At 55.1% G+C, this 27,962-nt stretch overlaps 1 protein-coding gene across 1 annotated transcript; it reads left to right on the top strand.

Moving 5' to 3' along the window:
- The first annotated feature begins 312 nt into the window (after window positions 1-312).
- Window positions 313-27,253, top strand: LOC123724599 (extensin-like). The gene is made up of 3 exons (XM_045688774.1): window positions 313-349; window positions 505-2,323; window positions 27,244-27,253. The coding sequence occupies exons 1-3, from the start codon at window positions 313-315 to the stop codon at window positions 27,251-27,253; spliced, it is 1,866 nt and encodes a 621-aa protein (XP_045544730.1).
- The last annotated feature ends 709 nt before the right edge of the window (window positions 27,254-27,962 follow it).

The following is a 27,962-nucleotide window of genomic DNA, read 5'->3' as shown; positions in this document are numbered from 1 at the left end:
ACATGAACAGTACAGATCAGTATCTACTGGAGTTAAGACTCTAAACTACGTGAACAGAACAGATCAGTATCTACTGGAGTTAAGACTCTAAACTACATGAACAGATCAGTATCTACTGGAGTTAAGACTCTAAACTATGTGAACAGTACAGATCAGTATCTACTGGAGTTCAGACTCTAAACTACATGAACAGATCAGTATCTACTGGAGTTAAGACTCTAAACTACGTGAACAGAACAGATCAGTATCTACTGGAGTTAAGACTCTAAACTACGTGAACAGAACAGATCAGTATAGATCCAACTGTGTCCCATGTGTTTCCCTCACATGCAGTACAATCAGCCTCTAAGTAACATTTGTTATTCAAATCTAATCTCAGACTTTTATAAGGATTTTTTACATTTAAATACTCAGTTTTGCATGAAATAAAAAAATATTTGAATTAAGTTGTGGATGCAAATAAAGCTTTGTTTCTCTGACTAGGACTGTATTGGAATCAATAAGGAAACTTACACACACAGCCCCCAACGGGCCGCACAGCCCCCTACGGGCCACACAGCCCCCTACGGGCCACACAGCCCCCTACGGGCCACACAGCCCCCTACGGGCCTACACAGCACCCTACGGCAACACAGCCCCCTACGGCAACACAGCCCCCTACGGGCCACACAGCCCCCTACGGGCAACACAGCCCCCTACGGGCCACACAGCCCCCTACGGGCCACACAGCCCCCTACGGGCCACACAGCCCCCTACGGGCCACACAGCCCCCTACGGGCCACACAGCCCCCTACGGGCCTACACAGCACCCTACGGCAGCACAGCCCCCTACGGCCGCACAGCCCCCTACGGGCCGCACAGCCCCCTACGGGCCGCACAGCCCCCTACGGGCCGCACAGCCCCCTATGGCCGCACAGCCCCCTACGGGCCGCACAGCCCCCTACGGCAACACAGCCCCCTACGGGCCACACAGCCCCCTACGGGCCACACAGCCCCCTACGGGCCTACACAGCCCCCTACGGCCGGACAGCCCCCTACGGGCCGCACAGCCCCCTACGGGCCGCACAGCCCCCTACGGGCCGCACAGCCCCCTACGGGCCGCACAGCCCCCTACGGGCCGCACAGCCCCCTACGGGCCGCACAGCCCCCTACGGGCCGCACAGCCCCCTACGGGCAACACAGCCCCCTACGGCTACACTGCCCCCTACGGGCAACACAGCCCCCTACGGCAACACAGCCCCCTACGGGCCGCACAGCCCCCTACGGGCCGCACAGCCCCCTACGGGCCGCACAGCCCCCTACGGGCCGCACAGCCCCCTACGGCCACACAGCCCCCTACGGGCCACACAGCCCCCTACGGGCCACACAGCCCCCTACGGGCCACACAGCCCACTACGGGCCACACAGCCCACTACGGGCCACACAGCCCCCTACGGCAACACAGCCCCCTACGGGCCACACAGCCACCTACGGGCCACACAGCCCCCTACGGGCAACACAGCCCCCTACGGCAACACAGCCCCCTACGGGCAGCACAGCCCCCTACGGGCAGCACAGCCCCCTACGGGCCGCACAGCCCCCTACGGGCAACACAGCCCCCTACGGGCCACACAGCCCCCTACGGGCAACACAGCCCCCTACGGCAACACAGCCCCCTACGGGCCGCACAGCCCCCTACAGCAACACAGCCCCCTACGGGCCACACAGCCCCCTACGGGCAACACAGCCCACTACGGCAACACAGCCCCCTACGGGCAACACAGCCCCTTACGGCAACACAGCCCCCTACGGGCCGCACAGCCCCTACGGCAACACAGCCCCTCTACGGGCCACACAGCCCCCTACGGGCAACACAGCCCCCTACGGCAACACAGCCCCCTACAGGCCGCACAGCCCCCTACGGCAACACAGCCCCCTACGGCAACACAGCCCCCTACGGCAACACAGCCCCTTACGGCAACACAGCCCCCTACGGCAACACAGCCCCCTACGGGCCGCACAGCCCCCTACGGCAACACAGCCCCCTACGGGCCACACAGCCCCCTACGGGCAACACAGCCCCCTACGGCAACACAGCCCCCTACGGGCCGCAAAGCCCCCTACGGCAACACAGCCCCTACGGCAACACAGCCCCCTACGGCAACACAGCCCCCTACGGCAACACAGCCCCTTACGGCAACACAGCCCCCTACGGCAACACAGCCCCCTACGGGCCACACAGCCCCCTACAGCAACACAGTCCCCTACGGCAACAAAGCCCCCTACGGGCCACAAAGCCCCCTACGGGCCACACAGCCACCTACGGGCCACACAGCCCCCTACGGCAACACAGCCCCCTACGGGCCACACAGCCCCCTACAGCATCTACAGTCCCCCACAGCATCTACAGCCCCCTACAGTATCTACAGCCCCCTACAGCATCTACAGAATCTACAGGATCTACAGTCCCCCACAGCATATACAGCCCCCTACAGCATATACAGCCCCCTACAGTATCTAGAGCCCCCTACAGCATCTACAGCCCCCTACAGCATCTATAGCCCCCTACAACATCTACAGCCACCTACAGCCCCCTACAGTATTTACAGCCCCCTACAGCATCTACAGCATCTACAGCCCCCTACAGCATCTACAGCCCCCAACAGCCCCCCTACAGCATCAACATCCCCCTACAGCATCTACAGCCCCCTACAGTATCTACAGCCCCCTACAGCATCTACCGCCCCTACAGCATCTACAGCATCTACAGCCCCTACAGCATCTACAGCATCTACAGCCCCCTACAGCATCTACAGCATCTACAGCCCCCTACAGCATCTACAGCCCCCTACAGCATCTACAGCATCTACAGCCCCCTACAGCATCTCCAGCATCTACAGCCCCCCTACAGCATCTACAGCCCCCTACAGCATCTACAACCCCTACAGTATCTACAGCATCTACAGCCCCCTACAGCCCCCTACAGCATCTACAGCATCTACAGCCCCCTACAGCATCTACAGCCCCCTACAGTATCTACAGCCCCCTACAGCATCTACAGCCCCCTACAGCATCTACAGCCCCCTACAGCCCCCTACAGCATCTACAGCATCTACAGCCCCCTACAGTATCTACAGCCCCCTACAGTATCTTCAGCCCCCTACAGTATCTACAGCCCCCTACAACATCTACAGCCCCCTACAGCATCTACAGCCCCTACAGCATCTACAGCCCCCTACAGTATCTACAGCATATACAGCATCTACAGCCCCCTACAGTATCTACAGCCCCCTACAGTATCTACAGCCCCCTACAGCATCTACAGCCCCCTACAGCATCTACAGCCCCCTACAGCATCTACAGCCCCCTACAGCATCTACACCCCCTACAGCATCTACAGCCCCCTACAGTATCTACAGCCCCATACAGCATCTACAGCATCTACAGCCCCATACAGCATCTACAGCATCTACAGCCCCCTACAGCATCTACAGCCCCCTACAGCATCTACAGCCCCATACAGCATCTACAGCATCTACAGCCCCCTACAGCATCTACAGCCCCCTACAGTATCTACAGCCCCATACAGCATCTACAGCATCTACAGCCCCATACAGTATCTACAGCCCCATACAGCATCTACAGCCCCCTACAGTATCTACAGCCCCATACAGCATCTACAGCATCTACAGGCCCATACAGCATCTACAGCAGCTACAGCCCCCTACAGCATCTACAGCCCCCTACAGTATCTACAACCCCATACAGCATCTACAGCATCTACAGCCCCATACAGGATCTACAGCATCTACAGCCCCCTACAACATCTACAGCCCCCTACAGCATCTACAGCATCTACAGCCCCCCTACAGCATCTACAGCATCTACAGCCCCCTACAGCATCTACAGCCCCCTACAGCATCTACAGCCCCCTACAGCATCTACAGCCCCCTACAGCCCCCTACAGCATCTACAGCATCTACAGCCCCATACAGCATCTACAGCCCCCTACAGCATCTACAGCCCCCTACAGTATCTACAGCCCCATACAGCATCTACAGCATCTACAGCCCCATACAGTATCTACAGCCCCATACAGCATCTACAGCCCCCTACAGTATCTACAGCCCCATACAGCATCTACAGCATCTACAGCCCCATACAGCATCTACAGCAGCTACAGCCCCCTACAGCATCTACAGCCCCCTACAGTATCTACAACCCCATACAGCATCTACAGCATCTACAGCCCCATACAGGATCTACAGCATCTACAGCCCCCTACAACATCTACAGCCCCCTACAGCATCTACAGCATCTACAGCCCCCTACAGCATCTACAGCATCTACAGCCCCCTACAGCATCTACAGCCCCCTACAGCATCTACAGCCCCCTACAGCATCTACAGCCCCCTACAGCCCCCCTACAGCATCTACAGCATCTACAGCCCCATACAGCATCTACAGCCCCCTACAGCATCTACAGCCCCCCTACAGTATCTACAGCCCCATACAGTATCTACAGCATCTACAGCCCCCACAGTATCTACAGCCCCGTACAGTATCTACAGCCCCCCTACGGGCCACACAGCCCCCTACAGCATCTACAGTCCCCCACAGCATCTACAGCCCCCTACAGTATCTACAGCCCCCTACAGCATCTACAGCCCCCCTACAGCATCTACAGCATCTACCGCATCTACAGTCCCCCACAGCATATACAGCCCCCTACAGCATATACAGCCCCCTACAGTATCTACAGCCCCTACAGCATCTACAGCCCCCTACAGCATCTACAGCCCCCTACAACATCTACAGCCACCTACAGCCCCCCTACAGTATTTACAGCCCCCCTACAGCATCTACAGCATCTACAGCCCCCTACAGCATCTACAGCCCCCTACAGCCCCCTACAGCATATACAGCCCCTACAGTCCCCCTACAGCATCTACAGCCCCCTACAGCATCTACAGCCCCCTACAGTATCTACAGCCCCCCTACAGCATCTGCCGCCCCTACAGCATCTACAGCATCTACAGCCCCCTACAGCATCTACAGCATCTACAGTATCTACAGCCCCTACAGCATCTACAGCATCTACAGCCCCCTACAGCATCTACAGCATCTACAGCCCCCTACAGCATCTACAGCCCCCTACAGCATCTACAGCATCTACAGCCCCCTACAGCATCTACAGCCCCCCTACAGCATCTACAGCCCCCTACAGCATCTACAGCCCTCTACAGCATCTACAGCCCCCTACAGCCCCCTACAGCATCTACAGCATCTACAGCCCCATACAGCATCTACAGCCCCCTACAGCATCTACAGCCCCCTACAGTATCTACAGCCCCATACAGCATCTACAGCATCTACAGCACCCTACAGTATCTACAGCCCCGTACAGTGTCTACAGCCCCCTACGGGCCACACAGCCCCCTACAGCATCTACAGTCCCCCACAGCATCTACAGCCCCCTACAGTATCTACAGCCCCCTACAGCATCTACAGCCCCCTACAGCATCAACAGCATCTACAGCATCTACAGTCCCCACAGCATATACAGCCCCCTACAGCATATACAGCCCCCTACAGTATCTACAGCCCCCTACAGCATCTACAGCCCCCTACAGCATCTACAGCCCCCTACAACATCTACAGCCACCTACAGCCCCCTACAGTATTTACAGCCCCCTACAGCTTCTACAGCATCTACAGCCCCCTACAGCATCTACAGCCCCTACAGCCCCCCTACAGCATCTACAGCCCCTAAAGCCCCCTACCGCATCTATCAGCCCCCTACAGCATCTACAGCCCCTACAGTATCTACAGCCCCCTACAGCATCTACCGCCCCCTACAGCATCTACAGCATCTACAGCCCCCTACAGCATCTACAGCATCTACAGTATCTACAGCCCCTACAGCATCTACAGCATCTACAGCCCCCTACAGCATCTACAGCATCTACAGCCCCCTACAGCATCTACAGCCCCCTACAGCATCTACAGCATCTACAGCCCCCTACAGCATCTCCAGCATCTACAGCCCCCTACAGCATCTACAGCCCCCTACAGCATCTACAGCCCCCTACAGCATCTACAGCATCTACAGCCCCCTACAGTATCTACAGCATCTACAGCCCCCTACAGCCCCCCTACAGCATCTACAGCCCCCCTACAGCATCTACAGCATCTACAGCCCCCTACAGTATCTACAGCCCCCTACATCATCTACAGCCCCCTACAGCATCTACAGCCCCCTACAGCCCCCTACAGCATCTACAGCATCTACAGCCCCCTACAGTATCTACAGCCCCCTACAGTATCTACAGCCCCCTACAGTATCTACAGCCCCCTACTGTATCTACAGCCCCCTACAACATCTACAGCCCCCTACAGCATCTACAGCCCCCTACAGTATCTACAGCATATACAGCATCTACAGCCCCTACAGTATCTACAGCCCCCTACAGTATCTACAGCCCCCTACATCATCTACAGCCCCCTACAACATCTACAGCCCCCTACAGCATCTACAGCCCCCTACAGCATCTAAAGCCCCCTACAGCATCTACACCCCCCTACAGCATCTACAGCCCCCTACAGTATCTACAGCCCCATACAGCATCTACAGCATCTACAGCCCCATACAGCATCTACAGCATCTACAGCCCCCTACAGCATCTACAGCCCCCTACAGCATCTACAGCCAAATACAGCATCTACAGCATCTACAGCATCTACAGCCCCCTACAGCATCTACAGCCCCCTACAGTATCTACAGCCCCATACAGCATCTACAGCATCTACAGCCCCATACAGTATCTACAGCCCCATACAGCATCTACAGCCCCCTACAGTATCTACAGCATCTACAGCATCTACAGCATCTACAGCATCTACAGCCCCCTACAGCATCTACAGCCCCCTACAGTATCTACAGCCCCATACAGCATCTACAGCATCTACAGCCCCATACAGCATCTACAGCATCTACAGCCCCTTACAGCATCTACAGCATCTACAGCCCCCTACAGCATCTGCAGCCCCCTACAGCATCTACAGCATCTACAGCCCCCTACAGCATCTACAGCATCTACAGCCCCCTACAGCATCTACAGCCCCCCAAATCATCTACAGCCCCCTACAGCATCTACAGCCCCCTACAGCCCCCCTACAGCATCTACAGCCCCTACAGCATCTACAGCCCCCTACAGCATCTACAGCCCCCCTACAGCATCTACAGCCCCCTACAGCCCCCTACAGCATCTACAGCATCTACAGCCCCATACAGCATCTACAGCCCCTACAGCATCTACAGCCCCCTACAGTATCTACAGCCCCATACAGCATCTACAGCATCTACAGCCCCCTACAGTATCTACAGCCCCCTACAACATCTACAGCCCCCTACAGCATCTACAGCCCCCCTACAGCATCTACAGCCCCCTACAGCATCTACACCCCCTACAGCATCTACAGCCCCCCTACACTATCTACAGCCCCACACAGCATCTACAGCATCTACAGCCCCTACAGCATCTACAGCATCTACAGCATCTACAGCCCCTACAGCATCTACAGCCAAATACAGCATCTACAGCATCTACAGCCCCCTACAGCATCTACAGCCCCCTACAGTATGTGTACAGCCCCATACAGCATCTACAGCATCTACAGCCCCATACAGTATCTACAGCCCCATACAGCATCTACAGCCCCCTACAGTATCTACAGCCCCATACAGCATCTACAGCATCTACAGCCCCATACAGCATCTACAGCATCTACAGCCCCCTACAGCATCTACAGCCCCCACAACATCTACAGCCCCCCTACAGCATCTACAGCATCTACAGCCCCCTACAGCATCTACAGCATCTACAGCCCCCCTACAGCATCTACAGCCCCCTACAGCATCTACAGCCCCCCTACAGCATCTACAGCCCCCTACAGCCCCCTACAGCATCTACAGCATCTACAGCCCCATACAGCATCTACAGCCCCCTACAGCATCTACAGCCCCCCTACAGTATCTACAGCCCCATACAGTATCTACAGCATCTACAGCCCCCTACAGTATCTACAGCCCCGTACAGTATCTACAGCCCCCCCACGGGCCACACAGCCCCCCTACAGCATCTACAGTCCCCCCACAGCATCTACAGCCCCCTACAGTATCTACAGCCCCCTACAGCATCTACAGCCCCCCTACAGCATCTACAGCATCTACCGCATCTACAGTCCCCACAGCATATACAGCCCCCTACAGCATATACAGCCCCCTACAGTATCTACAGCCCCCTACAGCATCTACAGCCCCCTACAGCATCTACAGCCCCCTACAACATCTACAGCCACCTACAGCCCCTTACAGTATTTACAGCCCCCTACAGCATCTACAGCATCTACAGCCCCCCTACAGCATCTACAGCCCCCTACAGCCCCCCTACAGCATATACAGCCCCTACAGTCCCCCTACAGCATCTACAGCCCCCTACAGCATCTACAGCCCCCTACAGTATCTACAGCCCCCCTACAGCATCTACCGCCCCTACAGCATCTACAGCATCTACAGCCCCCTACAGCATCTACAGCATCTACAGTATCTACAGCCCCTACAGCATCTACAGCCCCCTACAGCATCTACAGCATCTACAGCCCCCTACAGCATCTACAGCATCTACAGCCCCTACAGCATCTACAGCCCCCTACAGCATCTACAGCCCCCCTACAGCATCTACAGCCCTCTACAGCATCTACAGCCCCCTACAGCCCCCCTACAGCATCTACAGCATCTACAGCCCCATACAGCATCTACAGCCCCCTACAGCATCTACAGCCCCCTACAGTATCTACAGCCCCATACAGCATCTACAGCATCTACAGCACCCTACAGTATCTACAGCCCCGTACAGTGTCTACAGCCCCTCACGGGCCACACAGCCCCCTACAGCATCTACAGTCCCCCACAGCATCTACAGCCCCCTACAGTATCTACAGCCCCCCTACAGCATCTACAGCCCCCTACAGCATCAACAGCATCTACAGCATCTACAGTCCCCCACAGCATATACAGCCCCCTACAGCATATACAGCCCCCTACAGTATCTACAGCCCCCTACAGCATCTACAGCCCCCTACAGCATCTACAGCCCCCTGCCCTACAGCATCTACAGCCACCTACAGCCCCCTACAGCATCTACAGCCCCTACAGCGCCCCTACAGCACCTACAGCCCCCTAAAGCCCCACCGCATCTATCAGCCCCCACAGCATCTACAGCCCCCCTACAGTATCTACAGCCCCTACAGCATCTACCGCCCCCTACAGCATCTACAGCATCTACAGCCCCGCTACAGCATCTACAGCCGATCTACAGCCCCTACAGCATCTACAGCATCTACAGCCCCCTACAGCATCTACAGCATCTACAGCCCCCTACAGCATCTCCAGCATCTACAGCCCCCTACAGCATCTACAGCCCCCTACAGCATCTACAGCCCCCTACAGCATCTACAGCATCTACAGCCCCCACCTTAGTATCTACAGCATCTACAGCCCCCTACAGCCCCCCTACAGCATCTACAGCCCCCTACAGCATCTACAGCATCTACAGCCCTAGACTACAGCATCTACAGCATCTACAGCCCCCTACAGCATCTACAGCCCCATACAGCATCTACAGCATCTACAGCCCCCTACAGCATCTACAGCCCCCTACAGTATCTACAGCCCCATACAGCATCTACAGCATCTACAGCCCCATACAGCATCTACAGCCCCATACAGCATCTACAGCCCCATCAGAGATCTACAGCATCTACAGCCCCATACAGCATCTACAGCAGCTACAGCCCCCTACAGCATCTACAGCCCCTTACAGTATCTACAACCCCATACAGCATCTACAGCATCTACAGCCCCATACAGGATCTACAGCATCTACAGCCCCCTACAACATCTACAGCCCCCTACAGCATCTACAGCATCTACAGCCCCCTACAGCATCTACAGCATCTACAGCCCCTACAGCATCTACAGCCCCCTACAGCATCTACAGCCCCCTACAGCATCTACAGCCCCCTACAGCATCTACAGCATCTACAGCATCTACAGCCCCATACAGCATCTACAGCCCCCTACAGCATCTACAGCCCCCTACAGTATCTACAGCCCCATACAGCATCTACAGCATCTACAGCCCCATACAGTATCTACAGCCCCATACAGCATCTACAGCCCCCTACAGTATCTACAGCCCCATACAGCATCTACAGCATCTACAGCCCCATACAGCATCTACAGCAGCTACAGCCCCCTACAGCATCTACAGCCCCCTACAACATCTACAGCCCCCTACAGCATCTACAGCATCTACAGCCCCCTACAGCATCTACAGCCCCCTACAGCATCTACAGCCCCCTACAGTATCTACAGCCCCATACAGCATCTACAGCATCTACAACCCCATACAGCATCTACAGCATCTACAGCCCCATACAGGATCTACAGCATCTACAGCCCCCTACAACATCTACAGCCCCCTACAGCATCTACAGCATCTACAGCCCCCTACAGCATCTACAGCATCTACAGCCCCCTACAGCATCTACAGCCCCCTACAGCATCTACAGCCCCCTACAGCCCCCTACAGCATCTACAGCATCTACAGCCCCATACAGCATCTACAGCCCCCTACAGCATCTACAGCCCCCTACAGTATCTACAGCCCCATACAGTATCTACAGCATCTACAGCCCCCTACAGTATCTACAGCCCCGTACAGTATCTACAGCCCCCTACGGGCCACACAGCCCCCTACAGCATCTACAGTCCCCCACAGCATCTACAGCCCCCTACAGTATCTACAGCCCCCTACAGCATCTACAGCCCCCTACAGCATCTACAGCATCTACCGCATCTACAGTCCCCCACAGCATATACAGCCCCCTACAGCATATACAGCCCCCTACAGTATCTACAGCCCCCTACAGCATCTACAGCCCCCTACAGCATCTACAGCCCCCTACAACATCTACAGCCACCTACAGCCCTACAGTATTTACAGCCCCCTACAGCATCTACAGCATCTACAGCCCCCCTACAGCATCTACAGCCCCCTACAGCCCACCAACAGCATATACAGCCCCCTACAGTCCCCTACAGCATCTACAGCCCCCACAGCATCTACAGCCCCCCTACAGTATCTACAGCCCCCCTACAGCATCTACCGCCCCCTACAGCATCTACAGCATCTACAGCCCCCTACAGCATCTACAGCATCTACAGTATCTACAGCCCCTACAGCATCTACAGCATCTACAGCCCCTACAGCATCTACAGCATCTACAGCCCCCTACAGCATCTACAGCCCCCCTACAGCATCTACAGCATCTACAGCCCCCTACAGCATCTACAGCCCCATACAGCATCTACAGCCCCCTACAGCATCTACAGCCCCCTACAGTATCTACAGCCCCATACAGCATCTACAGCATCTACAGCACCCTACAGTATCTACAGCCCCGTACAGTGTCTACAGCCCCCTACGGGCCACACAGCCCCCTACAGCATCTACAGTCCCCCACAGCATCTACAGCCCCCTACAGTATCTACAGCCCCCTACAGCATCTACAGCCCCCTACAGCATCAACAGCATCTACAGCATCTACAGTCCCCCACAGCATATACAGCCCCCTACAGCATATACAGCCCCCTACAGTATCTACAGCCCCCACAGCATCTACAGCCCCCTACAGCATCTACAGCCCCTACAGCATCTACAGCCACCTACAGCATCTACAGCCCCCTACAACATCTACAGCCACCTACAGCCCCCCTACAGTATTTACAGCCCCCTACAGCATCTACAGCATCTACAGCCCCCCTACAGCATCTACAGCCCCCTACAGCCCCCCTACAGCATATACAGCCCCCTACAGTCCCCTACAGCATCTACAGCCCCCTACAGCATCTACAGCCCCCTACAGTATCTACAGCCCCCTACAGCATCTACCGCCCCCTACAGCATCTACAGCATCTACAGCCCCCTACAGCATCTACAGCATCTACAGTATCTACAGCCCCCTACAGCATCTACAGCATCTACAGCCCCCTACAGCATCTACAGCATCTACAGCCCCCTACAGCATCTACAGCCCCCCACAGCATCTACAGCATCTACAGCCCCCTACAGCATCTACAGCCCCCTACAGCATCTACAGCCCCTACAGCATCTACAGCCCTCTACAGCATCTACAGCCCCCCTACAGCCCCCTACAGCATCTACAGCATCTACAGCCCCATACAGCATCTACAGCCCCCTACAGCATCTACAGCCCCCTACAGTATCTACAGCCCCATACAGCATCTACAGCATCTACAGCACCCTACAGTATCTACAGCCCCGTACAGTGTCTACAGCCCCCTCACGGGCCACACAGCCCCCTACAGCATCTACAGTCCCCCACAGCATCTACAGCCCCCTACAGTATCTACAGCCCCCTACAGCATCTACAGCCCCCTACAGCATCAACAGCATCTACAGCATCTACAGTCCCCCACAGCATATACAGCCCCCTACAGCATATACAGCCCCCTACAGTATCTACAGCCCCCTACAGCATCTACAGCCCCCTACAGCATCTACAGCCCCCTACAGCATCTACAGCCACCTACAGCCCCCTACAGTATTTACAGCCCCCTACAGCTTCTACAGCATCTACAGCCCCCTACAGCATCTACAGCCCCCTACAGCCCCCTACAGCATCTACAGCCCCTAAAGCCCCCTACCGCATCTATCAGCCCCCTACAGCATCTACAGCCCCCTACAGTATCTACAGCCCCCTACAGCATCTACCGCCCCTACAGCATCTACAGCATCTACAGTCCCCCACAGCATCTACAGCATCTACAGTATCTACAGCCCCTACAGCATCTACAGCATCTACAGCCCCCTACAGCATCTACAGCATCTACGGCCCCCTACAGCATCGACAGCGCCCCTACAGCATCTACAGCATCTACAGCCCCCTACAGCATCTCCAGCATCTACAGCCCCCTACAGCATCTACAGCCCCCTACAGCATCTACAGCCCCCTACAGCATCTACAGCATCTACAGCCCCCTACAGTATCTACAGCATCTACAGCCCCCTACAGCCCCCCTACAGCATCTACAGCCCCCTACAGAATCTACAGCATCTACAGCCCCTACAGTATCTACAGCCCCCTACATCATCTACAGCCCCCTACAGCATCTACAGCCCCCTACAGCCCCCCTACAGCATCTACAGCATCTACAGCCCCCTACAGTATCTACAGCCCCCTACAGTATCTACAGCCCCCTACAGTATCTACAGCCCCTACTGTATCTACAGCCCCCTACAACATCTACAGCCCCCTACAGCATCTACAGCCCCCTACAGTATCTACAGCATATACAGCATCTACAGCCCCCTGTCAGTATCTACAGCCCCTACCCGATCTACAGCCCCCTACATCATCTACAGCCCCCTACAACATCTACAGCCCCCTACAGCATCTACAGCCCCCCTACAGCATCTAAAGCCCCCTACAGCATCTACACCCCCTACAGCATCTACAGCCCCTACAGTATCTACAGCCCCATACAGCATCTACAGCATCTACAGCCCCATACAGCATCTACAGCATCTACAGCCCCCGCACAGCATCTACAGCCCCCTACAGCATCTACAGCCAAATACAGCATCTACAGCATCTACAGCCCCCTACAGCATCTACAGCCCCTACAGCATCTACAGCCCCCTACAGTATCTACAGCCCCATACAGCATCTACAGCATCTACAGCCCCATACAGTATCTACAGCCCCATACAGCATCTACAGCCCCCTACAGTATCTACAGCATCTACAGCATCTACAGCATCTACAGCATCTACAGCCCCCTACAGCATCTACAGCCCCCCCACAGTATCTACAGCCCCATACAGCATCTACAGCATCTACAGCCCCATACAGCATCTACAGCATCTACAGCCCCTTACAGCATCTACAGCATCTACAGCCCCCTACAGCATCTGCAGCCCCTAAAATCTACAGCATCTACAGCCCCCTACAGCATCTACAGCATCTACAGCCCCCTACAGCATCTACAGCCCCCTAAATCATCTACAGCCCCTACAGCATCTACAGCCCCCTACAGCCCCCTACAGCATCTACAGCCCCCTACAGCATCTACAGCCCCCTACAGCATCTACAGCCCCCTACAGCCCCTACAGCATCTACAGCATCTACAGCCCCATACAGCATCTACAGCCCCCACAGCATCTACAGCCCCCTACAGTATCTACAGCCCCACAGCATCTACAGCATCTACAGCCCCCCTACAGTATCTACAGCCCCCTACAACATCTACAGCCCCCCTACAGCATCTACAGCCCCCTACAGCATCTACAGCCCCCTACAGCATCTACACCCCCTACAGCATCTACAGCCCCTACAGTATCTACAGCCCCATACAGCATCTACAGCCCCATACAGCATCTACAGCATCTACAGCCCCATACAGCATCTACAGCATCTACAGCCCCCTACAGCATCTACAGCCCCCTACAGCATCTACAGCCAAATACAGCATCTACAGCATCTACAGCCCCCCTACAGCATCTACAGCCCCCCTACAGTATGTACAGCCCCATACAGCATCTACAGCATCTACAGCCCCATACAGTATCTACAGCCCCATACAGCATCTACAGCCCCCTACAGTATCTACAGCCCCATACAGCATCTACAGCATCTACAGCCCCATACAGCATCTACAGCATCTACAGCCCCTACAGCATCTACAGCCCCCCCACAACATCTACAGCCCCTACAGCATCTACAGCATCTACAGCCCCCTACAGCATCTACAGCATCTACAGCCCCCTACAGCATCTACAGCCCCCTACAGCATCTACAGCCCCCTACAGCATCTACAGCCCCCTACAGCCCCCCTACAGCATCTACAGCATCTACAGCCCCATACAGCATCTACAGCCCCCTACAGCATCTACAGCCCCCTACAGTATCTACAGCCCCATACAGTATCTACAGCATCTACAGCCCCCTACAGTATCTACAGCCCCGTACAGTATCTACAGCCCCGTACGGGCCACACAGCCCCCTACAGCATCTACAGTCCCCCACAGCATCTACAGCCCCCTACAGTATCTACAGCACCCTACAGCATCTACAGCCCCCCTACAGCATCTACAGCATCTACCGCATCTACAGTCCCCCACAGCATATACAGCCCCACAAAGCCCCACAGTATCTACAGCCCCCTACAGCATCTACAGCCCCCTACAGCATCTACAGCCCCCTACAACATCTACAGCCACCTACAGCCCCTTACAGTATTTACAGCCCCCTACAGCATCTACAGCATCTACAGCCCCCTACAGCATCTACAGCCCCCTACAGCCCCCCTACAGCATATACAGCCCCCTACAGTCCCCTACAGCATCTACAGCCCCCACAGACTACACCACTACAGCCCCTACAGCATCTACAGCCCCTACAGCATCTACAGCCCCCTCAGCAACAGCAGCCCACAGCACCACAGCATCTACAGCAAGCCCCTACAGCATCTACAGCCCCCTACAGCATCTACAGCATCTACAGCACACACCACAGCATCTACAGCATCTACAGCCCCCTACAGCATCTACAGCCCTCTACAGCATCTACAGCCCCCTACAGCCCCCCTACAGCATCTACAGCATCTACAGCCCCATACAGCATCTACAGCCCCCCTACAGCATCTACAGCCCCCTACAGTATCTACAGCCCCATACAGCATCTACAGCATCTACAGCACCCTACAGTATCTACAGCCCCGTACAGTGTCTACAGCCCCCCACGGGCACACACAGCCCCCTACAGCATCTACAGTCCCCCACAGCATCTACAGCCCCCCTACAGTATCTACAGCCCCTACAGCATCTACAGCCCCCTACAGCATCAACAGCATCTACAGCATCTACAGTCCCCCACAGCATATACAGCCCCCCACAGCATATACAGCCCCCCACAGTATCTACAGCCCCCTACAGCATCTACAGCCCCCCACAGCATCTACAGCCCCCTACAGCATATACAGCCCCCTACAGTATCTACAGCCCCCTACAGTATTTACAGCCCCTACAGCTTCTACAGCATCTACAGCCCCCTACAGCATCTACAGCCCCTACAGCCCCCTACAGCATCTACAGCCCCCGAAAGCCCCCTACCGCATCTATCAGCCCCTACAGCATCTACAGCCCCCTACAGTATCTACAGCCCCCCTACAGCATCTACCGCCCCCTACAGCATCTACAGCATCTACAGCCCCCTACAGCATCTACAGCATCTACAGCATCTACAGCCCCTACAGCATCTACAGCATCTACAGCCCCCTACAGCATCTACAGCATCTACAGCCCCCTACAGCATCTCCAGCATCTACAGCCCCCTACAGCATCTACAGCCCCCTACAGCATCTACAGCCCCCTACAGCATCTACAGCATCTACAGCCCCCTACAGTATCTACAGCATCTACAGCCCCCTACAGCATCTACAGCCCCCTACAGCATCTACAGCATCTACAGCCCCCCACAGTATCTACAGCCCCCTACATCATCTACAGCCCCTACAGCATCTACAGCCCCCTACAGCCCCCTACAGCATCTACAGCATCTACAGCCCCCTACAGTATCTACAGCCCCCTACAGGATCTACAGCCCCCCACAGTATCTACAGCCCCCTACAGTATCTACAGCCCCCTACAGTATCTACAGCCCCCCACTGTATCTACAGCCCCCCTACAACATCTACAGCCCCCTACAGCATCTACAGCCCCTACAGTATCTACAGCATATACAGCATCTACAGCCCCCCTACAGTATCTACAGCCCCCTACAGTATCTACAGCCCCCTACATCATCTACAGCCCCCTACAACATCTACAGCCCCCTACAGCATCTACAGCCCCCCTACAGCATCTACAGACCCCTACAGCATCTACACCCCCTACAGCATCTACAGCCCCCTACAGTATCTACAGCCCCATACAGCATCTACAGCATCTACAGCCCCATACAGCATCTACAGCATCTACAGCCCCCTACAGCATCTACAGCCCCCACAGCATCTACAGCCAAATACAGCATCTACAGCATCTACAGCCCCCCACAGCATCTACAGCCCCCTACAGTATCTACAGCCCCATACAGCATCTACAGCATCTACAGCCCCATACAGTATCTACAGCCCCATACAGCATCTACAGCCCCCTACAGTATTTACAGCCCCCACAGCTTCTACAGCATCTACAGCCCCCTACAGCATCTACAGCCCCCTACAGCCCCTACAGCATCTACAGCCCCCTAAAGCCCCCTACCGCATCTATCAGCCCCTACAGCATCTACAGCCCCCTACAGTATCTACAGCCCCTACAGCATCTACCGCCCCCTACAGCATCTACAGCATCTACAGCCCCCTACAGCATCTACAGCATCTACAGTATCTACAGCCCCTACAGCATCTACAGCATCTACAGCCCCCTACAGCATCTACAGCATCTACAGCCCCCTACAGCATCTACAGCCCCCACAGCATCTACAGCATCTACAGCCCCTACAGCATCTCCAGCATCTACAGCCCCCTACAGCATCTACAGCCCCTACAGCATCTACAGCCCCCTACAGCATCTACAGCATCTACAGCCCCCTACAGTATCTACAGCATCTACAGCCCCCTACAGCCCCCCTACAGCATCTACAGCCCCCCTACAGCATCTACAGCATCTACAGCCCCCACAGTATCTACAGCCCCCACATCATCTACAGCCCCCTACAGCATCTACAGCCCCCTACAGCCCCCTACAGCATCTACAGCATCTACAGCCCCCTACAGTATCTACAGCCCCCTACAGTATCTACAGCCCCCTACAGTATCTACAGCCCCTACTGTATCTACAGCCCCCCTACAACATCTACAGCCCCCCCACAGCATCTACAGCCCCCTACAGTATCTACAGCATATACAGCATCTACAGCCCCCTACAGTATCTACAGCCCCCTACAGTATCTACAGCCCCCCTACATCATCTACAGCCCCCTACAACATCTACAGCCCCCCTACAGCATCTACAGCCCCCCTACAGCATCTACAGCCCCCCTACAGCATCTACACCCCCCTACAGCATCTACAGCCCCCTACAGTATCTACAGCCCCATACAGCATCTACAGCATCTACAGCCCCATACAGCATCTACAGCCCCCTACAGCATCTACAGCCAAATACAGCATCTACAGCATCTACAGCCCCCTACAGCATCTACAGCCCCCTACAGTATCTACAGCCCCATACAGCATCTACAGCATCTACAGCCCCATACAGTATCTACAGCCCCATACAGCATCTACAGCCCCCTACATTATCTACAGCCCCATACAGCATCTACAGGATCTACAGCCCCATACAGCATCTACAGCATCTACAGCCCCCTACAGCATCTACAGCCCCCTACAGTATCTACAGCCCCATACAGCATCTACAGCATCTACAGCCCCATACAGCATCTACAGCATCTACAGCCCTTACAGCATCTACAGCATCTACAGCCCCCTACAGCATCTGCAGCCCCCTACAGCATCTACAGCATCTACAGCCCCCTACAGCATCTACAGCATCTACAGCCCCCTACAGCATCTACAGCCCCCTAAATCATCTACAGCCCCCTACAGCATCTACAGCCCCCTACAGCCCCCTACAGCATCTACAGCCCCCTACAGCATCTACAGCCCCCTACAGCATCTACAGCCCCCTACAGCCCCCTACAGCATCTACAGCATCTACAGCCCCATACAGCATCTACAGCCCCCTACAGCATCTACAGCCCCCTACAGTATCTACAGCCCCATACAGCATCTACAGCATCTACAGCCCCCTACAGTATCTACAGCCCCCTACAACATCTACAGCCCCCTACAGCATCTACAGCCCCCTACAGCATCTACAGCCCCCTACAGCATCTACACCCCCTACAGCATCTACAGCCCCCTACAGTATCTACAGCCCCATACAGCATCTACAGCATCTAAAGCCCCATACAGCATCTACAGCATCTACAGCCCCCTACAGCATCTACAGCCCCCTACAGCATCTACAGCCAAATACAGCATCTACAGCATCTACAGCCCCCCTACAGCATCTACAGCCCCCTACAGTATCTACAGCCCCATACAGTATCTACAGCCCCATACAGCATCTACAGCCCCCCTACAGTATCTACAGCCCCATACAGCATCTACAGCATCTACAGCCCCAGATACAGCATCTACAGCAAGCCCCCTACAGCATCTACAGCCCCCTAAGTGTATCTACAGCCCCATACAGCATCTACAGCATCTACAGCCCCATACAGCATCTACAGCATCTACAGCCCCTTACAGCATCTACAGCATCTACAGCCCCCTACAGCATCTGCAGCCCCCCTACAGCATCTACAGCATCTACAGCCCCCTACAGCATCTACAGCATCTACAGCCCCCTACAGCATCTACAGCCCCTAAAGCATCTACAGCCCCCTACAGCATCTACAGCCCCCTACAGCCCCCTACAGCATCTACAGCATCTACAGCCCCATACAGCATCTACAGCCCCCTACAGCATCTACAGCCCCCTACAGTATCTACAGCCCCATACAGCATCTACAGCATCTACAGCCCCCTACAGTATCTACAGCCCCTACAACATCTACAGCCCCCTACAGCATCTACAGCCCCCTACAGCATCTACAGCCCCCTACAGCATCTACACCCCCTACAGCATCTACAGCCCCCTACAGTATCTACAGCCCCATACAGCATCTACAGCATCTACAGCCCCATACAGCATCTACAGCATCTACAGCCCCCTACAGCATCTACAGCCCCCTACAGCATCTACAGCCAAATACAGCATCTACAGCATCTACAGCCCCCTACAGCATCTACAGCCCCCTACAGTATCTACAGCCCCATACAGTATCTACAGCCCCATACAGCATCTACAGCCCCCTACAGTATCTACAGCCCCATACAGCATCTACAGCATCTACAGCCCCATACAGCATCTACAGCATCTACAGCCCCCTACAGCATCTACAGCCCCCTACAGTATCTACAGCCCCATACAGCATCTACAGCATCTACAGCCCCATACAGCATCTACAGCATCTACAGCCCCTTACAGCATCTACAGCATCTACAGCCCCCTACAGCATCTGCAGCCCCCTACAGCATCTACAGCCCCCTACAGCATCTACAGCATCTACAGCCCCCTACAGCATCTACAGCCCCCTAAATCATCTACAGCCCCCTACAGCATCTACAGCCCCCTACAGCCCCCTACAGCATCTACAGCCCCCTACAGCATCTACAGCCCCTTACAGCATCTACAGCCCCCTACAGCATCTACAGCCCCCTACAGCCCCCCTACAGCATCTACAGCATCTACAGCCCCATACAGCATCTACAGCATCTACAGCCCCTTACAGCATCTACAGCATCTACAGCCCCCTACAGCATCTGCAGCCCCTACAGCATCTACAGCATCTACAGCCCCCCTACAGCATCTACAGCATCTACAGCCCCTACAGCATCTACAGCCCCTAAATCATCTACAGCCCCCTACAGCATCTACAGCCCCCTACAGCCCCCTACAGCATCTACAGCCCCCTACAGCATCTACAGCCCCTACAGCATCTACAGCCCCCTACAGCCCCCCTACAGCATCTACAGCATCTACAGCCCCATACAGCATCTACAGCCCCCCTACAGCATCTACAGCCCCCTACAGTATCTACAGCCCCATACAGCATCTACAGCATCTACAGCCCCCTACAGTATCTACAGCCCCCTACAGTATCTACAGCATCTACAGCCCCTTACAGCATCTACAGCCCCTACAGCATCTACAGCCCCCCTACAGCATCTACAGCCCCCTACAACATCTACAGCCCCCTACAGCATCTACAGCATCTACAGCCCCCTACAGCATCTACAGCCCCCTACAGCATCTACAGCCCCCTACAGTATCTACAGCCCTCTACAGTATCTACAGCCCCCTACAGCATCTACAGCCCCCTACAGCATCTACAGCCCCCTACAGTATCTACAGCCCTCTACAGTATCTACAGCCCTCTACAGCATCTACAGCCCCCTACAGCATCTACAGCCCCCTACAACATCTACAGCCCCCTACAGCATCTACAGTATCTACAGCCCCCCTACATCATCTACAGCCCCCTACAACATCTACAGCCCCCTACAGCATCTACAGCCCCCTACAGCATCTACAGCCCCCTACAGCATCTACACCCCCCTACAGCATCTACAGCCCCCTACAGTATCTACAGCCCCATACAGCATCTACAGCATCTACAGCCCGATACAGCATCTAAAGCATCTACAGCCCCCTACAGCATCTACAGCCCCCTACAGCATCTACAGCCCCATACAGCATCTACAGCATCTACAGCCCCCTACAGCATCTACATCCCCCTACAGTATCTACAGCCCCATACAGCATCTACAGCATCTACAGCCCCATACAGTATCTACAGCCCCATACAGCATCTACAGCCCCCTACAGTATCTACAGCCCCATACAGCATCTACAGAATCTACAGCCCCATACAGCATCTACAGCATCTACAGCCCCCTACAATATCTACAGCCCCCTACAGTATCTACAGCCCCATACAGCATCTACAGCATCTACAGCCCCATACAGCATCTACAGCATCTACAGCCCCTTACAGCATCTACAGCATCTACAGCCCCCTACAGCATCTGCAGCCCCCTACAGCATCTACAGCATCTACAGCCCCCTACAGCATCTACAGCCCCCTACAGCATCTACAGCCCCCCTACATCATCTACAGCCCCCTACAGCATCTACAGCCCCCTACAGCCCCCTACAGCATCTACAGCCCCCTACAGCATCTACAGCCCCCCTACAGCCCCCTACAGCATCTACAGCATCTACAGCCCCATACAGCATCTACAGCCCCCTACAGCATCTACAGCCCCCCTACAGTATCTACAGCCCCATACAGCATCTACAGCATCTACAGCCCCCTACAGTATCTACAGCCCCCTACAGTATCTACAGCATCTACAGCCCCTTACAGCATCTACAGCCCCCCTACAGCATCTACAGCCCCCTACAGCATCTACAGCCCCCTACAACATCTACAGCCCCCCTACAGCATCTACAGCATCTACAGCCCCCTACAGCATCTACAGCCCCCTACAGCATCTACAGCCCCCTACAGTATCTACAGCCCTCTACAGTATCTACAGCCCTCTACAGCATCTACAGCCCCCTACATCATCTACAGCCCCCTACAGCCCCCCTACAGCATCTACAGCATCTACAGCCCCATACAGTATCTACAGCCCCCCTACAGTATCTACAGCATCTACAGCCCCCCTACAACATCTACAGTCCCCTACAGCATCTACAGCCCCCTACAGCATCTACAGCCCTCTACAGCATCTACAGCATCTACAGCCCCATGCAGCATCTACAGCCCCCTACATTATCTACAGCCCCCTACAGCATCTACAGCACTCTACAGCCCCATACAGCATCTACAGCATCTACAGCCCCCTACAGTATCTACAGCCCCCTACAGTATCTACAGCCCCCTACAGCATCTACAGCCCCCTACAGTATCTACAGCCCCCTACAGCATCTACAGCCCCCTACAGCATCTACAGCCCCCTACAGCATCTACAGCCCCCTACAGCATCTACAGCCCCCTACAGCATCTACAGCCCCCTACAGCATCTACAGCCCCCTACAGCATCTACAGCCCCTTACAGCATCTACAGCCCCTACAGCATCTACAGCCCCCTACAGCATCTACAGCCCCCTACAGCATCTACAGCCCCTACAGCATCTACAGCCCCCCACAGCATCTACAGCCCCCTACAGCATCTACAGCCCCTTACAGCATCTACAGCCCCCTACAGCATCTACAGCCCCCTACAGCATCTACAGCCCCCTACAGCATCTACAGCCCCCTACAGCATCTACAGCCCCCTACAGCATCTACAGCCCCCTACAGCATCTACAGCCCCCTACAGCATCTACAGCCCCTACAGCATCTACAGCCTCTACAGCACCTACAGCATCTACAGCATCTACAGCCCCCCTACAGCATCTACAGCACCTACAGCCCCCTACAGCATCTACAGCCCCCTACAGCATCTACAGCCCCTACAGCACTACAGCCCCTACAGCATCTACAGCCCCCTACAGCCCCCCTACAGCATCTACAGCCCCCTACAGCATCTACAGCATCTACAGGCCCCTACAACATCTACAGCCCCCTAAAGCATCTACAGCCCCCTACAGCATCTACAGCATCTACAGCCCCCTACAACATCTATAGCCCCCCTACAGCATCTACAGCCCCTACAGCATCTACAGCCCCCTACAGCATCTACAGCCCCCCTACAGCATCTACAGCATCTACAGCCCCCTACAACATCTACAGCCCCCTACAGCATCTACAGCATCTACAGCCCCCTACAGCATCTACAGCCCCCTACAGCCCCTACAGCATCTACAGCCCCCTACAGCATCTACAGCATCTACAGCCCCTTACAACATCTACAGCCCCCTACAGCATCTACAGCCCCCTACAGCATCTACAGCCCCCTACAGCATCTACAGCCCCCTACAGCATCTACAGCCCCCTACAGCCCCCTACAGCATCTACAGCCCCCTACAGCACCTACAGCATCTACAGGCCCCTACAACATCTACAGCCCCTACAGCCCCCTAAAGCATCTACAGCCCCCTACAGCATCTACAGCATCTACAGCCCCCTACAACATCTACAGCCCCCTACAGCATCTACAGCCCCCTACAGCATCTACAGCCCCCTACAGCATCTACAGCCCCCTACAGCATCTACAGCCCCCTACAGCATCTACAGCATCTACAGCCCCCTACAACATCTACAGCCCCCTACAGCATCTACAGCCCCCTACAGCCCCTACAGCATCTACAGCCCCCTACAGCATCTACAGCATCTACAGCCCCTTACAACATCTACAGCCCCCTACAGCATCTACAGCCCCCTACAGCATCTACAGCCCCCTACAGCATCTACAGCCCCTACAGCATCTACAGCATCTACAGCCCCCTACAACATCTACAGCCCCCTACAGCATCTACAGCCCCCCTACAGCATCTACAGCCCCCTGCAGTATCTACAGCCCCCTACAGCATCTACATCCCCTACAGTATCTACAGCCCCCTACAGTATCTACAGCCCCCTACAGCATCTACAGCCCCCTACAGCATCTACAGCCCCCTACAGCATCTACAGCATCTACAGCCCCCTACAACATCTACAGCCCCTACAGCATCTACAGCATCTACAGCCCCTACAGCATCTACAGCCCCCTACAGCATCTACAGCCCCCTACAGCATCTACAGCATCTACAGCCCCCTACAACATCTACAGCCCCCTACAGCATCTACAGCCCCCTACAGCCCCTACAGCATCTACAGCCCCCTACAGCATCTACAGCATCTACAGCCCCTTACAACATCTACAGCCCCCTACAGCATCTACAGCCCCCTACAGCATCTACAGCCCCCTACAGCATCTACAGCCCCTACAGCATCTACAGCATCTACAGCCCCCTACAACATCTACAGCCCCCTACAGCATCTACAGCCCCCTACAGCATCTACAGCCCCCTACAGTATCTACAGCCCCCTACAGCATCTACATCCCCCTACAGTATCTACAGCCCCCTACAGTATCTACAGCCCCCTACAGCATCTACAGCCCCTACAGCATCTACAGCCCCCTACAACATATACAGCCCCCTACAGCATCTACAGCCCCCTACAGCATCTACAGCCCCCTACAGCATCTATAGCCCCTTACAGCATCTACAGCCCCTTACAGCATCTACAGCCCCCCTACAGCATCTACAGCCCCCTACAGCATCTACAGCCCCCCTACAGCATCTACAGCCCCTACAGAATCTACAGCATCTACAGCATCTACAGCCCCCTACAGCATCTACAGCATCTACAGCCCCCTACAGCATCTACAGCATCTACAGCCCCCTACAACATCTACAGCCCCCTACAGCATCTACAGCCCCCTACAGCATCTACAGCCCCCTACAGCATCTACAGCCCCCTACAGCATCTACAGCCCCCTACAGCATCTACAGCATCTACAGCCCCCTACAACATCTACAGCCCCCTACAGCATCTACAGCATCTACAGCTTCCTACAGCATCTACAGCCCCCTACAGCCCCTACAGCATCTACAGCCCCCTCTAGCACTACAGCATCTACAGCCCCTTACAACATCTACAGCCCCCTACAGCATCTACAGCCCCCTACAGCATCTACAGCCCCCACAGCATCTACAGCCCCTACAGCATCTACAGCATCTACAGCCCCCTACAACATCTACAGCCCCCTACAGCATCTACAGCCCCCTACAGCATCTACAGCCCCCTACAGTATCTACAGCCCCCTACAGCATCTACATCTCCCCTACAGTATCTACAGCCCCCTACAGCATCTACAGCCCCCTACAGCATCTACAGCCCCCTACAGCATCTACAGCCCCCTACAACATATACAGCCCCCCTACAGCATCTACAGCCCCCTACAGCATCTACAGCCCCCCTACAGCATCTACAGCCCCCTACAGCATCTATAGCCCCCTACAGCATCTACAGCCCCCTACAGCATCTACAGCCCCTACAGCATCTACAGCCCCTACAGCCCCCTACAGCATCTACAGCCCCCTACAGAATCTACAGCATCTACAGCATCTACAGCCCCCTACAGCATCCTACAGCATCTACAGCCCCTACAGCCATCTACAGCATCTACAGCCCCCTACAGCATCTACAGCCCCCTACAGCATCTACAGCCCCCTACAGCATCTACAGCCCCCTACAGCATCTACAGCCCCCTACAGCATCTACAGCCCCCTACAGCATCTACAGCCCCCCTACAGCATCTACAGCCCCCTACAGCATCTACAGCCCCCTACAGCATCTACAGCCCCCCTACAGCATCTACAGCCCCCCTACAGCATCTACAGCCCCCTACAGCATCTACAGCATCTACAGCCCCCTACAGCATCTACAGCCCCCTACAGCATCTACAGCCCCCTACAGCATCTACAGCATCTACAGCCCCCTACAACATCTACAGCCCCCTACAGCATCTACAGCCCCCTACAGCATCTACAGCCCCCTACAGCATCTACAGCATCTACAGCCCCCTACAGCATCTACAGCCCCCTACAGCATCTACAGCCCCCTACAGCATCTACAGCATCTACAGCCCCCTACAGCATCTACAGCCCCCTACAGCATCTACAGCCCCCTACAGCATCTACAGCCCCCTACAGCATCTACAGCCCCCTACAGCATCTACAGCATCTACAGCCCCCTACAACATCTACAGCCCCCTACAGCATCTACAGCCCCCTACAGCATCTACAGCATCTACAGCCCCCTACAGCATCTACAGCCCCCTACAGCATCTACAGCCCCCTACAGCATCTACAGCATCTACAGCCCCCTACAGCATCTACAGCCCCCTACAGCCCCCCTACAGCATCTACAGCCCCCTACAGCATCTACAGCCCCCTACAGCATCTACAGCCCCCTACAGCATCTACAGCCCCCTACAACATCTACAGCCCCCTACAACATCTACAGCCCCCTACAGCATCTACAGCCCCCTACAGCATCTACAGCCCTCTACAGCATCTACAGCCCCCCTACAGCATCTACAGCCCCCTACAGCATCTACAGCCCCCCTACAGCATCTACAGCCCTCTACAGCATCTACAGCCCCCTACAACATCTACAGCCCCCCTACAGCATCTACAGCCCCCTACAGTATCTACAGCCCCCTTACAGCATCTACAGCATCTACAGCCCCCTACAGCATCTACAGCATCTACAGCCCCCTACAGTATCTACAGCCCCCTACAGTATCTACAGCCCCCTACAGTATCTACAGCATCTACAGCATCTACAGCCCCCTACAGCATCTACAGCCCCCTACAGCATCTATAGCCCCTACAGCATCTACAGCCCTCCCAGTCACTGTGTCACATTATCAGGTTCAGTCTTAGGCCCCTGTACTGTGAACACTCTGTGCCGTAGACGTTATGCACCTCTGTTCTTCCTCAGCGGACACTGATAGGGCCCCTAACCAAGTTCGATATCTTTGAATTACTATAATTCCTCTGCTCAAGATAAATAATAGTTTCTCTATTGTCAAAGCCACCCCCCCCCCCTCCATGCTCTGTGCCAGTAATGAGGGGAGGGTTATGTCCAGACTCCCCAGCCAACAGGGAATTATCAATCTCTCCTTTTCTTTCTAACCTTATCGGCTAACCCCTCCCTCCACTCCCCTTCTAAAACAATGCCAGTGTGTTCAGCCCCTGCCTCTTCTCTCTCTCCCCTTTGCATGTCAAAGAGATGCTGTTTTGTTGTCTTGTCCCTCACAGCTGGAGCATCTCTTTCTCTCGGTCTCTCTATCACCCCCCCCCCATTTCCCTCTGTTCGTCCTGAACAAGGCGTCCGTTATATATCCACACGATGTAGATTGTTGTGCAACACAGGACAGAAAGAGACAGAGGACAATGAAACAGCTGGCCTTGTTAACACAGTTCATTTAGCTATTTTGTCATTTCTATAATTTTGTATGTGTAGTGTGTGTGTGTGTGTGTGTGTGTGTGTGTGTGTGTGTGTGTGTGTGTACGCATGGGCATCTGTTGCGTGAGAAAGACAGTGATAAAGGAGCTTTGAATAAAATACATTTGTTCAGAAGTCTCACACAGGTCTCCTTTCTCAACCATAGAAAAATAATTAGCTAAGTCATAAAAAGTTTGATAATTTCTGTGGTG

This window comes from Salmo salar, chromosome ssa10, assembly GCF_905237065.1.
Source record: "Salmo salar chromosome ssa10, Ssal_v3.1, whole genome shotgun sequence".
NCBI classification, from domain to species: domain Eukaryota; kingdom Metazoa; phylum Chordata; class Actinopteri; order Salmoniformes; family Salmonidae; genus Salmo; species Salmo salar.
The sequence above is the reverse complement of the archived record's forward strand: the minus strand, read 5'-3'. Positions and strand labels throughout refer to the sequence as shown.

Coding starts and splice junctions, on each gene's coding strand:
- LOC123724599 (XM_045688774.1), top strand. CDS start 313: ATGTGTTTCCCTCACATGCAGTACAATCAGCCTCTAA. Junction 350..504: donor GCAGTACAATCAGCCTCTAA/GTAACATTTGTT, acceptor GGAATCAATAAG/GAAACTTACACACACAGCCC.